The sequence below is a fragment of the Drosophila grimshawi genome, unplaced genomic scaffold (genome assembly GCF_018153295.1).
Source record: "Drosophila grimshawi isolate 15287-2541.00 unplaced genomic scaffold, ASM1815329v1 contig_1377, whole genome shotgun sequence".
Lineage (NCBI taxonomy): Eukaryota > Metazoa > Arthropoda > Insecta > Diptera > Drosophilidae > Drosophila > Drosophila grimshawi.
In genome coordinates, this window is record NW_025062900.1 from 5,686,026 (window position 1) to 5,698,212 (window position 12,187).

The following is a 12,187-nucleotide window of genomic DNA, read 5'->3' on the forward strand; positions in this document are numbered from 1 at the left end:
ACGCTGCGAATGATCTCGGGCCTCCGCACAGTTTCGGATGAAGCGGCAGTAGTCCTAGCCGGAATGCTTCCACTCGACATTCCGGCCAGTGAGATGAAGCTCATGAGAGCAAGGAGAAACTCCCAGGAGGGCACAGTTTCGATAGCCGAGATTAGACGATCGGCGGGGGAAAGGTGGATTGCCGCATGTCTGACGAGGTGGGACGCAGCCTGCAGAGGAAAGTAGACCCATCGGCTGATCCCACATATAGAGGAATGGAGTATCCAGAGGAAAGCAGGTGAGTTGGATTACCATCTAACCCAATTTCTTTCAGGTCACGGAGGAGTGCCCGACTTGCCCATCGCTGAAGCAGTATCCGGAACACGTGATGTACCATTGCGTGAGGTACAGGGACACTACAGTGTTAGAGTTCTTGGTATGGTACGCTACATGACGGAATCTCCGTCACACGGGAAAGATGTCCGCCAGCTCATCGCGGGTGTGAGTGGGGTGTTACTTTAGTACGTATGCATTGACGTTGTCTTTGAATCGTGCATGCAGTTGCCCCGGGCCTTCTGCATCTGTATATAGGAGATTCTCACCAGTGCGTAACCAAAAAAAAACAAAAACACACACACAAACAACACACACACACGTTCAAGTGCAGTCAACAGTAAAATTGCAAAATGCACTGCACAATCTTGTAGTCAGTCGCCGTAACTAATAAGCCCTTAAAGTATGCCGGAAAAAAATTAAAAAATATGCAATTAAATATGCACGAAAGATTTATCACATATTTATGGCTATTGTCTTTTAATACAGAATTTGACTGCGATATTAATTTGTAATCAAACTTTATTTCTTTAATTCGATTTCGTCTTAAATTATTTCTGACGACTCAACATTTTGTAGAAAATTGGGAGCAGCATCATCTGCATTTTGATTAAAAGCACTGAAATAAAAATTGAAAACTTGGGCTTTATTGTTATCGAAAATCGATTTGTACTGTATGTGTTTTATTGTTATTTTATATTATTATTTATACAACATTTTAGCGTTACATAGACAAGAAAGAGGAAGAAATGTCATGATAATAATATTTAAAATCTAATAGAGGAGCTATAATGTTGGTGCTATGACCAAAATTGATAAAATTGATAATCGTAAATCGATAAATACCACATATCTCCCACAATTTAAAATCTATAGCCACCTGTGGTTACTATTTGGTTGGTAGGTTGTTAGCGATGTCCGTCAAAGACATATTAACGGAAACTCCCTTTAAATATCGATTTAAATTTAAAATTGTATGGTGACATTTAATGCTACCTGGGGGTGTAAATCGATACAAGCATACAACAAATTTTAAATGAAAATTACTAGTAACACCCTTTGATGGGTCCCAAAAATCAGAAGAGCCAATATGGGTAATTGTCAAAATTGGAATATATATTTCTAGGAACCCCCGTCTAAGCCTGGTAAAAATATTTCTTGGCCCCACCCGAGCGGGGTATGCAAATGCAAAAGCCTATGGCCAAGGAAATTTTACAAATTGAGTTACCTGGCATTTCAATGACTATTCAATGGTAGAGGCACACACCACCCACTGAATTTCTTTGTTAGTATAACTCTGATATCAGAGTGTTCCGCAGTCGGTAACGCCTGTGTAACTGTAATGTACTCACTTGTTTTTTCTTTCCAACTGTAGCACAAATGAAGTTTGAAAGACATCGATAAGAAGAGAAACTACGAATTTTTTTGAATGTTCATATTTATTTATTAAAAATATTAGTCGATGCTAATATAAGTTATTTACGTTATACGCCCAATAAAGATGGAGTCGTTGCCGCTCCAATCGCAGGCAAACCCTGCATACAAGGCAACGCAGGGATGCAGGAAGACAGTATGGCCAATCCAATGGAAATTAGTACGTTCAACGGCAGTATACCCAATAACCCGATCAAGACGGACGAACAACCCAACGACGTCAATATCGATGTAAGCGATGTCAAGCAGTTCAGCGGAAGTGGCTGAGCATCTCCCGATGGAAGATAGACAGCAAGGATCGCCAGAAGAGCACAGCTCAAAATTACGGTTTGGGTTCTCATCTTAGTTGAAGTGTTATTTGGTAACGTTGTTAACTCGAGAATGATATGAATTGATCGAGTTGGGTGCGCTTTTATAGCATCTCAAATTTTGAAAAACACTCGCAACGGTTTGGGTAAATCCACACAGATGTTAACGGTGTTTCTTTGTCAAACATTGTATTTTTAAAGGAGTTTTAAAGATGGCGTTGAATTATTTATTTTTGTGCATTTTTTTATTTAGTCAGTTGCATATATATTGTATTGTATATTGTTACAAACATAAATAATCGACATATAAACATTTAAAACAATATTCAGTTCATTGAAATATATAAATATTTAATATTCCATCATTATTTGAATTAAAAAATAAACAATTATGTTTTTAACTTCGAACATCTGTTCTATAAAATTAGTCAGCTTATAGCCTAAATTATAAAAAAGTTCGCTACAAATTTGTATTATGTTTGGTTTTAAATTTATTATTAAATTGCAATTATCCATCTCCAGAGTTATCTAATCTAATTACTATGCAGGTCCTGGAAAGTATGTAAATCTTTTGGATACCTCCCCCTCCAACGTACATTTGAATTTAATGCTGCTATCTTTACTCTCTTTGTGGTGGCCGCAGCAATTATTTATAACCAAATTCAGCATGAGCCAAATGAAATATTGGATAACAATTAATTGGTATTAAAGAAGCGCTTTTATCAGCCTTAATTGCTTAGAGACAAAGATAATAATATTTCTTGACATTGCTCATTCGGAGGGCTCAATAACATAACTCAGCAAAGATCTTTTTGAATAACTCGTGGCCATCAACATAAACAATTGGACCACCATTAAATCCATTATGTTCACACACATTGACTAATAACTAATTTATGAGCAATAGAAATACGCCAACATTTTGCTTTCAAGTCATTGGACTAATGGAAGTCCTTAATCGATGTAATTATTATAAGAACTGCGTGACCATTAATAGTATAGTTTTAACAAAATGTATCAAATTTGTACATGATTAATTAAATGCCACAAATTCTCTAATCAATTCAATTAAACACTTATTTTGTTCGTTTGGGACAACATTTATTGAAATACTTAACTGCGGAATAACATATGTTGTATGTATATATGTATGTATATATAAACTGTATACTGCTGATATGTAAGGTTTTCCAAGGAGTAGATGTACTCGCCTGAAGATCTTAGCCAAAGGATAAAGGATAAGAAAACGATTGCGTTGGATTGGAAGCCATCGCTGATATGTATCGATTTACGGAACTTAAATGTCTATTAAAATACAAATACAAAGTTCGTAATATTTAGCTGAAGTTCGGCTAATTATGCATCTATATGTATATGTATATGTATATGTGTGTGTATGTAGTTGGGTATGTACTTATATGTATGTGCCCAAAAATTCCATAAAATCAAGCTGGATTATATGAAAAATGTTATTTTGTATATGCTTGACAGGCTCATGGCTTACGCCTTAGCTATTACTTATCACAGTTGACAAAGTGCGTGGAGAGAGATGGAACTGTTAGAAGTCGTTCGCCTTGGCTGGGCTGCCAATAGATGCTGCGCAGGCCTCTTTGAAATTGGTCGCATTCAATGGGCCAAAGTAGTCCTCGTGCAGGAACCGAATAATATTCTCAATGGGGCACAGGTCGGCCTTGTTGCCGCGACTATCGCGCGTCACACGCAAACTCTTGCCACCCTCACAGAACTCGATCTGCTGGGTGACATCCCGGCCATTGTGGACGACACGAAAATAATAATCCGTATGCGCCTCGCTGCGATAGACTTCAAAGGCCAACCTCGAGGCATATGGAATGGTTTGTCCCTGTGCATTTTGTATGCCCAGTGCAGCGGTCAGATATTGCATGGTGCAATCGTGTCCGGAATAGAGCACAAATTTCGTCCGATCACCGGAGATCATCTTCAGCATATAGCCAACAATATGTCGGATCATGCCATAGGCGCGCAGTAAACCGGAACGCTTGTAGTAGACATGACGAGCGCTGCGCAGCGAGAGCTCATCGGCAAAGGACATGAGTGCATCCACATGCAATGCCTCCACACATCCATCCGACTCCTGCTGCTGTTCATCATTGGATGGAGCAATTCCATCCGCTGCGGGTGCAGCAGCACCAGCACCAGCAGCATCATCAGCAGCAGCAGCAGCCGCTTGTGGCGCATTGCCAGCCGTCTCATCCTGATCAATGTTGATGACATCAATGAGATCCTGATTCCTGGTGCTCGCCTCTCTCATCTGGCTGCCATTGCGTCGTCGACAAGGTAGCGTTGTCGCCTCATGGCACAGCACCGTTAACATGGCATCCACCACCTCGAAGGGATTCGTTACGCCACCCTCAGTGGGCGCATGTTGCAGCAGCGTGCCACCAATCCATTGCATCACGGCCAGCACATCGGGACGTTGCAACAACTGACGATCCGCCAGCTGCATCAGCCGCTTCCTCAACACCATCGACTGGGCGCAGCTGCAGTCACCAAAGCAGAAGGCCATACTATGCGATTCCCTGACATTCAGCGCCAACCACTTCTCCGCCGGCAACAGGGCAAAGAGCAACGCCAGCGCCGATTGAAAGGTGCGACGATAGCGCGTCGTGAACACAACCACCTCATCCGAATTGAGTAGCGTATGTGGCGTCGTCTCCAGTGCTCCTCCTCCTCGCACTGAATTCGGCTTGAGGAGCAGTCCCAACGGATGTGCATAGATCTGGTGCAGTATGTCGCCCACGTGCAACAGTTGAGCAATCCCTCTGCAAATTGGATGTGTGTTGAAACTTAAGAAATATTTCTGCATACACCCATGGTTAAATCAATAAGTGCACTAGCTTGCCTAAATGTGATGAGAATGTACCCTGAATCCAGAGTGAGTTTGGTTCTGATATATTGGTAAATAAAAATAAAGTTTAGACAAGCACACCTCATTCGAGTGATTGTTCCTATGGCAGCCACATGATATAGTGTTGCGATATGTGCTTGCTATAGCGAAAGTTCGGATATATTCCAAGTTCCAAGTGATCAGGATAGCTTAAGGAATGATGCTGATCGAGACGATATATATATAGTTAATGGGGTTCAGAGATTTGTTCTACCCCTTCAAGGATATAAATATAAGGATGATTTCTAGTTCAGGCCACTTACTTGTAGGTGAGTTGGCCCAAAGGACAGCCGCGGTCCGTGGCTGGTAGTAGGGGAAATCCGTGAAACGGACCCACCTTGCTCCAGTACATGTGATTCGAGCCCGATGCGGAACTGCTGGAGTTGTGCAAAAAGCTGCGATATCTGCCAGAAAAATGTTTCAAAATCACATAGTTGGCCGTCGAATGCATCTTTACCTATTGACCAAACTGTCGCCATCGGCATTCACACCACAATTGATGCCACCAGCATGGACATGCGACATTGCACCACGATCGCCATGCCTGATGACGAGCAGGACCCCCTGCAGCTTCCAGCCCTCCAGCATGCCACCATCATCCACTCGAGTGAGCTGTGCCAGCGGCGCACAGCGTTCCCGATACTGTGCGAAACGCTGAGCACTCGACGCGAATTCACTTGCATCCGAGTTGGCTGTGCCCGTGTTGAGATTATAGTTGCCACCGCCGCTGCCCGGACTGGCATTGTGTTCAGCATTGCCCATGTAGCGATACATGCCTGCCACAGAAATAAACATTTGGGCTGTACTTGATAGATGTGGAAGATATGCTCCATATTGATCAACTCACCAGCTATAAGCAAAAATATCCAAATGCTGAGGAACATGTAGCAATAGAAGGTCCGTGGTTGCGTCGTGAAACGCGTCAGTTCCTTGAGAAGCAGCTTCATTATTACGTCCGGGCAGCGATAACGCCCACATGTACATATAAATATATTTGAATATATATATTTCCTGTTGCGGCACACTGGAGGGTCTGGTTGGGTCTTGGCTTCTTGCGCGAATCCTTAGAAATCCACAATTTCTTGAATTGTTCGTGAAACAAAAAAAAAAGGAAAAGCAACCACACCAAGTGGTTGGTCACAGTGCAACTGTCAAACAGTTACGTGGAGCATAACTAATTTCGGAGCATGCGCAATTAACAAGCAGCAAGACACGGTTGGGGCATGAGTGTTCGACCACTCAGTTACCCTGTATCTAATAGACCGCACACATATGTATATACTTGTATTGTATTTTTATATTATTTACATATATATTATTATTTTTATCTCTATCTCAGTATACTACATACATTCCCTACTAAGTTAGAGTTGAAAATTTGCTATGATGATAGACAATTTTTACTGATATTGAGAAATTATTTTTTTTCCATTTAAAATTTGAAAATGCTCGAAAAGCTTAATTGAAAACAACAACTTGAACGGTGTACAATGACATGTAAGCAATTTTTCTTTAAATCGCAATGAAATAATTTTTTTTTAGTCCACCAATCTATTTTAATCGGCTTAAGAGAATATTTTATAAATATAACTACATCAAATTAAAGCTTCTATTGGGATTTCAAGATTTCAACCAGAATGTTTCAAAGGTCTTTCCATCTTTGGTAATAAGAATTTGGTGCGAGTACCTGTCACAAAAATTTGTATATCATCAATATACCACATCCGAACATCCTTAACGCTTCCAGTATATATATATATATATATATATATATATACAAAAAAAAAAAAAACAACAGTTGGTTGATTATACATATTCAGTTCTCAAGCATTTTATGCGAAGTTTTTTTTTTATATCTTTCGAAACAAAATTATATGAATAAGCGATAATAATAATGACAATTTTGGGCGGGTTAATATGGCCAAGAGCGAATCTTCAAGCGCTGCTCATTGGCCTTACAAATGCGTTAATAGGCGTATGTTTTGATCAGAGATCATACAAATATTTAGTATATATAAATAATTTATGCTTCGGTGGCAGCCAGAGCCAAGACTGTAAAACGCAATTCATCTGGATCCCGGGCCATGAACTCCTTACACACCTTGGCGGCATCACGCACAAAGGTCTCCGCCGATGTCTTGCCATGACTGACTGGATACGATTTGCGGCCATCCAGCTCGTATAGGGTATCCTCCTTGTTAACAAGTGCAATGAAATGATGAATCACTTTCTCATAGGCGGCTGCATCAGTTTGTCCCTCCAGGGCCAGCTTCTGATGGTCCTCGGTGAAGGCCTTGTCTTTCTCCAAGGCATGACCGCGTTCCTCCGGCGATAAGGCAAGTCCATTATCCAGGAAAGACTTCAGCACACCATCAGCGATATCAATGCTGTAGGATTATGCATACAAAAGGTATATTAGTTGAAAATATTGATCGCTCAATTTTAAGATGCATTCACAGTTGTTTTTCAAATTCATAAAAGACTAAATGGAAAAATTCGATTTTAAACTTTATAAACGAACAAGTTAACAATCATAAAATACTAATTTTAGAGCATTTTAAAAAGTTATGTAAATATCTGAAACTTTGGTAAATGGCAAAAGCAAAAATATTTCTCTATCAAATCAAATAAAATATGCAACATTTTTTATTTCTGTCCGAGACTTTAATTTGTGAGCAATCATTTGATTTACAGTTACTTACTCTTTATTGTTGGCCACACTGTGGATGAGAGCAACGGTGCCACAGGCATTATGGGTGAATTGACGCATATAGAAGAGATCTTCCGGATGCTTTTCCGGTTCAGCGCCAGCCATTATGCGTTTCTTTTCCTCAGCGCAAAACTCTTCATACTGTGCACAAGCAAGCATAATTTAACATAATAATTTGTAACGCCTTCAATTGCAAATATAAAATGAAAAAAACAATTGCAAATTACCTTTTGGCTGATGGGAAAGAGGAGGACGAGAGCCTTGACGGGCATTGGCAACATTGCGAGCAACTCATCATCCAGACCGATGACGTCAATTACCGACCAGGACGGCGACACGCCCAGCTTGTGTATGTATTTGGTCAGCACCTGGAATGGGAATAGCAAATATAACGGGACATCGACATAATGGCGTCTTTTTTGATTTTCAAGTTTATTTAATGGTTGCATTGCTGCTCGCTTTGGGGACAATGAATTTCGTTTAGCTTCGATAAGCTCTCACCTCCGGGTTAGATTCCAATGGTGTCCAGATTGACATTTTGAAGAAAAAATTTAATATTTGTTCAGCAGCACTTCTAGACAAATTTCGACCGAATATTTTTTTTGGAAACGTCTGCTAGTAATGACCGGCACTTTTTTTTGAGAGTCTGCTTGTGTTAGTGCGTGTCTATTGATTCATATCGATAGTTAGTTCGATATCGATCATGAGAGCTAGATGGCGCCAGTTGTATACTTTTGTGTTTCAATGAACTGTTTCTATAACTTTCATGGGTTATATATAAATAAACACACTTTTGTGTGTTGTTGTGAATAGTGTGTATGCTGTGTGATGTTGTCAAAGATTTAGTCCCACATGCTCTGAGCTATTAATTTCAGTAGTATGTAGTTATTTAGTTTGTTATAAGCGATGTGATTGCTATCGATTTGTTCTCAATAAATCAAATATCGATAGCCATTAAATTGCGTTAAGTTCTTGCTTTTGTTTTGATTCCAAATTCGTTAAATTGTTAAACATGCTGTGATTTGTGTTTGTAACAATTGGCTGTCTTGGAAAATGGACATTTTGAACACCTCCCTAACGCCCATGCGCTGTAAGTGTGTGTGTGTGTGTGTCAATGACTTAAGCTTATTAAAAATATTATTTAGTTGATAGCCACCGTTTGCAATCTCCGATAAAATATGATGCCAACTTGGCTACGTGCAAGGCTCGACTGGAAGCGCTGATCAAGGATCTACAGAGTAACTATGCCAAATGGCAACTGGCTCAGCAGCGCGGCACCGCCTTGTGCTATGCCATCGAAGCGAAGAAGACGCGTTGCCCAGAAAAGGGCGACGAGGAGAGCGGCAATTATCCCGATGATCTTCGCGCACCCTGCGACAAGCTTTCCATTATCGCAACCATATTTGTGGATATTTGCAAGAACACTCGCGATATTTTAAGAAAATTGCGTGGCTTAAGCCAACTGTCTGGCGCCGAATCAAATGTGATTTTTTATCGCACCTGGAAACTGACACAGTTTGTTTCATTCACCGAGCTGCTATTGCAGCGATACGAACAGGAATCGCTAGTCAAACAGGATGTGATGCGTAAGTTGAACAGTTGAGAGTGCCCAGCTGGAAGATACCCTACTTAGTGACTTATCATGCATTTGTACCTACTTAACTAAATCGGCTCATCTATTTATGTCATACAACAACCTATACATACCATATTTAATATTCCCATAAAAGTGTGGAGTTGGAAATCGATATTGATAGAGGGTTAGGTATTTATATTCCAAAATTGAGGTCTTGCTTAGAATCTCAAAGATAGTAACTCGTTTACATGCGCATATCAATCTATATTTTTCAGAAAATATAGCACACTGCACCCAAAGAAGTAATCTTGTTGCGTATACCACAGCCTGGGAATTCCCGGATCATGTCGACGCTTATTTAAATTTGGCATTTCTGCTTCTGGCTGAAGAAGTCAAGACCATGTAGCATAACTTAAAAAAAGTAAATGTTATATTTCAATTGTATAACTATGTCTATGTGTATTGGAGTATTTTATAGAGATTTCACTGTGACAAACTTAATAAAATAAACTTTGCACTTAAGCCATAAATTTGCTTTTGTATCGAGTGCTGAACTGAAAATTATAAACTAAAGAGATTTGGCAGCCTTAAGCACGAATTTGATTGCTTTGAATAATTCTTAATATTACATTTGGAGAACATAAAATATACTTTTTCCTTCTTATGGAATGCTTACAGTCTGATAATTTCGATAATTCAAATGCATTTTGGTAGATAATATTTCTGTGTGGCTGGGAATGATTTCGATTTAGATTTTGAGGGCAACATTCTGTAGACTTGGACTGTAATTGCGCTTGGACCACCACCACCACCAGGCGCAAGCGCTTCCCAATGCCAGCGCTGTGTAGTAAATGATCTTTAAATTTCGCTGTCAAGTAAAAAATTAATGAATGAATGATTAATTTTCGTATATTTTTATTGTTTTATGATTTATATTGTACCTTCTTAGCTGCTTTTGCATTGCCTGGTGGCTGATCGTCTGATCGCTTGCTGGCCAGCTGCTCCAGCTTGCGCAAATCCTTGATTAACTCATCTGAGATGGACTGGACGCTGCTTAAGGCTTCCAGTGCAAAGCGACTCGCATAACGCTTATCGCCCACAATAACATCTTCAGGCGGCATCACCTTCAGCTTGTAATTGGTAGCCGCCAACGAAGAGCGCAAATATTGAATATGATTTGCCGCATTGCCAACAATTTGATTGTTGTAGCACGCGGCTGCATTCGTATTGCAAATGTCATCGTAGCTGGGATCCTGATTGCACATTTGTGCAAACAATTTAATCAAATCGGTGCGCTCGCTCCTTGCTGTAAAACCAAACAACTCGAGATCTTCAGCCGTCAGCGATGCCAAGTCTCCGAAACTGATATTCTCCTCAATACTGAGCTTGGCCTTATTGTCTCTGCTGACGCTCGATGTGGCCAGCAATGCCATTATTGCCTCGCGCTCCTTGTGCGTTTTGGGTCTGGGCTTTGCCTGCATCCACGGGCGTCTCTCAGTGCCAAGAAATGCGCTGCGCTCCAGCTCCTGCTGCTGACTGCGTGTGTTGGCGCCAAATTGCACGGTCGACGGTCGGTGCATTCCTCCTCTTAACAATGGCACATTATCAATGGACATGGTGTTATAGCCAAATTTTGTGTTTATTTCTTTTATTTAGTCGTGAGATGTTGTTTAAACCATAAAATATATCGATGTTATGATATCGATTCTTGCACAAAATATCGTTTCCATGATAAATGCGCACGATTGTTGGTTTTTTCTTTGTGTAGAGAAATTCGCAAAACGAAAAGAATGATAACTGTAAAAAGTAGACTATGAAATATTGCAGTAACAATGAAATTTATAAACTGAATAATGAAAGGACACAATTGTAGTCACAAAAAAAACCTATATTTATATAACATATGCGATGCAGCAGATTATGTACAGAAATTAAGACTAGTTTTCTTTTTTATCGGCAGCCGTTGGTGTTTGTCGATAAATTGGAGTACTATTTATCGCAGCCTCCTGCAACTTTTTCATGAAGAGCGCTTTCTTCTCATCATCAGCGTTGAATTGTCGGGGGCCCCTTGCCGATGCCTTAATGCGTTCTATCTTTTCCGCATTGGGTTCGGTGAGCAGCATCAGTGCGTAGCCAAGTCCACCGGCGCCAACCAGCAATAGGACAGATTTCACATACGGATTGCTGGCCATCGATAATTAAGTATTGTTTCTCCTATTGCTTCTTGCCGAATTGCGCCGCCGTTGAGCTCCAGTAATTTGCGTCTGTTTCTCTCACTGTGTTATCGCCAACAAGCTCACCAATTTTATAGTAATACTCAAGAGCGTAGGGATATTTCTCGTTGACGTACCGGCGAAAATCTGCACAGAGAAAATGCAATGAGTGAAGAGTGAATAACTTATATAAAGCTCAAAGCGTGACAAACACTCGACACTCACCTTGGTCTGTGTTCATGCGGTAGTAGAGTCCGTAGCTGGCTGCAAAGCAGACGGCTTCCAGCACGAAGAGTGTCTTGGCGCTACCCTTGATGAATCTCCAAATTGCTGGTTTCGGGGTCTTCGGCAACATTACAACAAACTAAAAGAAAAACAAATTTAACACGTAGAAATAAAAAAGAACAACGCAACACCAACAATTGCTTATTAGTATCGTGCAAGCATATCGATGACCAACTAAGAATCGATATTTCAGCAGGTTATGTCAAAGAAGATTTCGCCAATTTTGATATTCATAATTGTGCCATTTAATAATTAACTACAAACATTTTATTTTGAACTTATTTTTTAGACAAATAATTAGAGGTAGCCGGCAACAGTTGTGCAACTTTTTATCAATAATGACGTAGTTTCGTGCAAAAACCGATAATATTGTTATCGATAATTCTGGGGCGAACGAAAAGCGCAATAATACGTAACAGGCCC

The 12,187-nt window shown here is 40.3% G+C and overlaps 6 protein-coding genes across 7 annotated transcripts; 1 reads left to right on the forward strand and 5 right to left on the reverse strand.

Moving 5' to 3' along the window:
* Positions 1 to 3,155: 3,155 nt before the first annotated feature.
* LOC6562423 (2-phosphoxylose phosphatase 1) lies at positions 3,156 to 6,136 on the reverse strand. Its single transcript, XM_001988957.3, has 4 exons — positions 5,828 to 6,136; positions 5,438 to 5,756; positions 5,244 to 5,384; positions 3,156 to 4,855 (listed from the first exon to the last, which is right to left on the reverse strand). Exons 1-4 carry the CDS (start codon positions 5,925 to 5,927, stop codon positions 3,613 to 3,615), a joined length of 1,803 nt encoding a protein of 600 aa, XP_001988993.2. The 5' UTR covers positions 5,928 to 6,136; the 3' UTR covers positions 3,156 to 3,612.
* Positions 6,137 to 6,782: 646 nt separating this feature from the next.
* Positions 6,783 to 8,346, reverse strand: LOC6562422 (ubiquitin carboxyl-terminal hydrolase). The gene is made up of 4 exons (XM_001988956.2): positions 8,192 to 8,346; positions 7,918 to 8,058; positions 7,683 to 7,831; positions 6,783 to 7,367 (listed from the first exon to the last, which is right to left on the reverse strand). Exons 1-4 carry the CDS (start codon positions 8,225 to 8,227, stop codon positions 7,004 to 7,006), a joined length of 690 nt encoding a protein of 229 aa, XP_001988992.1. The 5' UTR covers positions 8,228 to 8,346; the 3' UTR covers positions 6,783 to 7,003.
* A 350-nt stretch (positions 8,347 to 8,696) lies between these two features.
* Positions 8,697 to 9,788, forward strand: LOC6562421. Its single transcript, XM_001988955.2, has 3 exons — positions 8,697 to 8,780; positions 8,836 to 9,276; positions 9,542 to 9,788. Exons 1-3 carry the CDS (start codon positions 8,744 to 8,746, stop codon positions 9,670 to 9,672), a joined length of 609 nt encoding a protein of 202 aa, XP_001988991.2. The 5' UTR covers positions 8,697 to 8,743; the 3' UTR covers positions 9,673 to 9,788.
* On the reverse strand, positions 9,718 to 10,948 carry LOC6562420. The gene is made up of 2 exons (XM_001988954.3): positions 10,208 to 10,948; positions 9,718 to 10,134 (listed from the first exon to the last, which is right to left on the reverse strand). Exons 1-2 carry the CDS (start codon positions 10,880 to 10,882, stop codon positions 10,015 to 10,017), a joined length of 795 nt encoding a protein of 264 aa, XP_001988990.1. The 5' UTR covers positions 10,883 to 10,948; the 3' UTR covers positions 9,718 to 10,014.
* A 185-nt stretch (positions 10,949 to 11,133) lies between these two features.
* LOC6562419 lies at positions 11,134 to 11,458 on the reverse strand. The gene has a single exon (XM_001988953.3). It carries the CDS (start codon positions 11,456 to 11,458, stop codon positions 11,204 to 11,206), a length of 255 nt encoding a protein of 84 aa, XP_001988989.1. The 3' UTR covers positions 11,134 to 11,203.
* LOC6562160 (protein CEBPZOS) lies at positions 11,134 to 12,127 on the reverse strand. 2 transcript variants are annotated; one of them, XM_001988952.3, is made up of 3 exons: positions 11,900 to 12,127; positions 11,705 to 11,843; positions 11,134 to 11,626 (listed from the first exon to the last, which is right to left on the reverse strand). In XM_001988952.3, the coding sequence occupies exons 2-3, from the start codon at positions 11,832 to 11,834 to the stop codon at positions 11,481 to 11,483; spliced, it is 276 nt and encodes a 91-aa protein (XP_001988988.1). In that variant the 5' UTR covers positions 11,835 to 11,843; positions 11,900 to 12,127; the 3' UTR covers positions 11,134 to 11,480. The 2 variants fall into 2 exon arrangements, with proteins under 2 accessions (XP_001988988.1, XP_043070417.1); XM_043214482.1 differs by having other exon boundaries at positions 12,029 to 12,043.
* Positions 12,128 to 12,187: the final 60 nt, after the last annotated feature.

Coding starts and splice junctions, on each gene's coding strand:
- LOC6562423 (XM_001988957.3), bottom strand. CDS start 5,927: ATGAAGCTGCTTCTCAAGGAACTGACGCGTTTCACGACGCAACCACGG. Junction 5,757..5,827: donor GATATTTTTGCTTATAGCTG/GTGAGTTGATCA, acceptor TTTCTGTGGCAG/GCATGTATCGCTACATGGGC. Junction 4,856..5,243: donor TTGGGCCAACTCACCTACAA/GTAAGTGGCCTG, acceptor TCCAATTTGCAG/AGGGATTGCTCAACTGTTGC.
- LOC6562422 (XM_001988956.2), bottom strand. CDS start 8,227: ATGTCAATCTGGACACCATTGGAATCTAACCCGGAG. Junction 7,832..7,917: donor TCTTTCCCATCAGCCAAAAG/GTAATTTGCAAT, acceptor GCTTGTGCACAG/TATGAAGAGTTTTGCGCTGA. Junction 7,368..7,682: donor AGTGTGGCCAACAATAAAGA/GTAAGTAACTGT, acceptor ATAATCCTACAG/CATTGATATCGCTGATGGTG.
- LOC6562421 (XM_001988955.2), top strand. CDS start 8,744: ATGGACATTTTGAACACCTCCCTAACGCCCATGCGCT. Junction 8,781..8,835: donor CTCCCTAACGCCCATGCGCT/GTAAGTGTGTGT, acceptor AATATTATTTAG/TTGATAGCCACCGTTTGCAA. Junction 9,277..9,541: donor AGTCAAACAGGATGTGATGC/GTAAGTTGAACA, acceptor TATATTTTTCAG/AAAATATAGCACACTGCACC.
- LOC6562420 (XM_001988954.3), bottom strand. CDS start 10,882: ATGTCCATTGATAATGTGCCATTGTTAAGAGGAGGAATGCACCGACCG. Junction 10,135..10,207: donor ATGCAAAAGCAGCTAAGAAG/GTACAATATAAA, acceptor TTTACTTGACAG/CGAAATTTAAAGATCATTTA.
- LOC6562419 (XM_001988953.3), bottom strand. CDS start 11,458: ATGGCCAGCAATCCGTATGTGAAATCTGTCCTATTGCTGGTTGGCGCC.
- LOC6562160 (XM_001988952.3), bottom strand. CDS start 11,834: ATGTTGCCGAAGACCCCGAAACCAGCAATTTGGAGATTCATCAAGGGT. Junction 11,627..11,704: donor CCGCATGAACACAGACCAAG/GTGAGTGTCGAG, acceptor TTCTCTGTGCAG/ATTTTCGCCGGTACGTCAAC.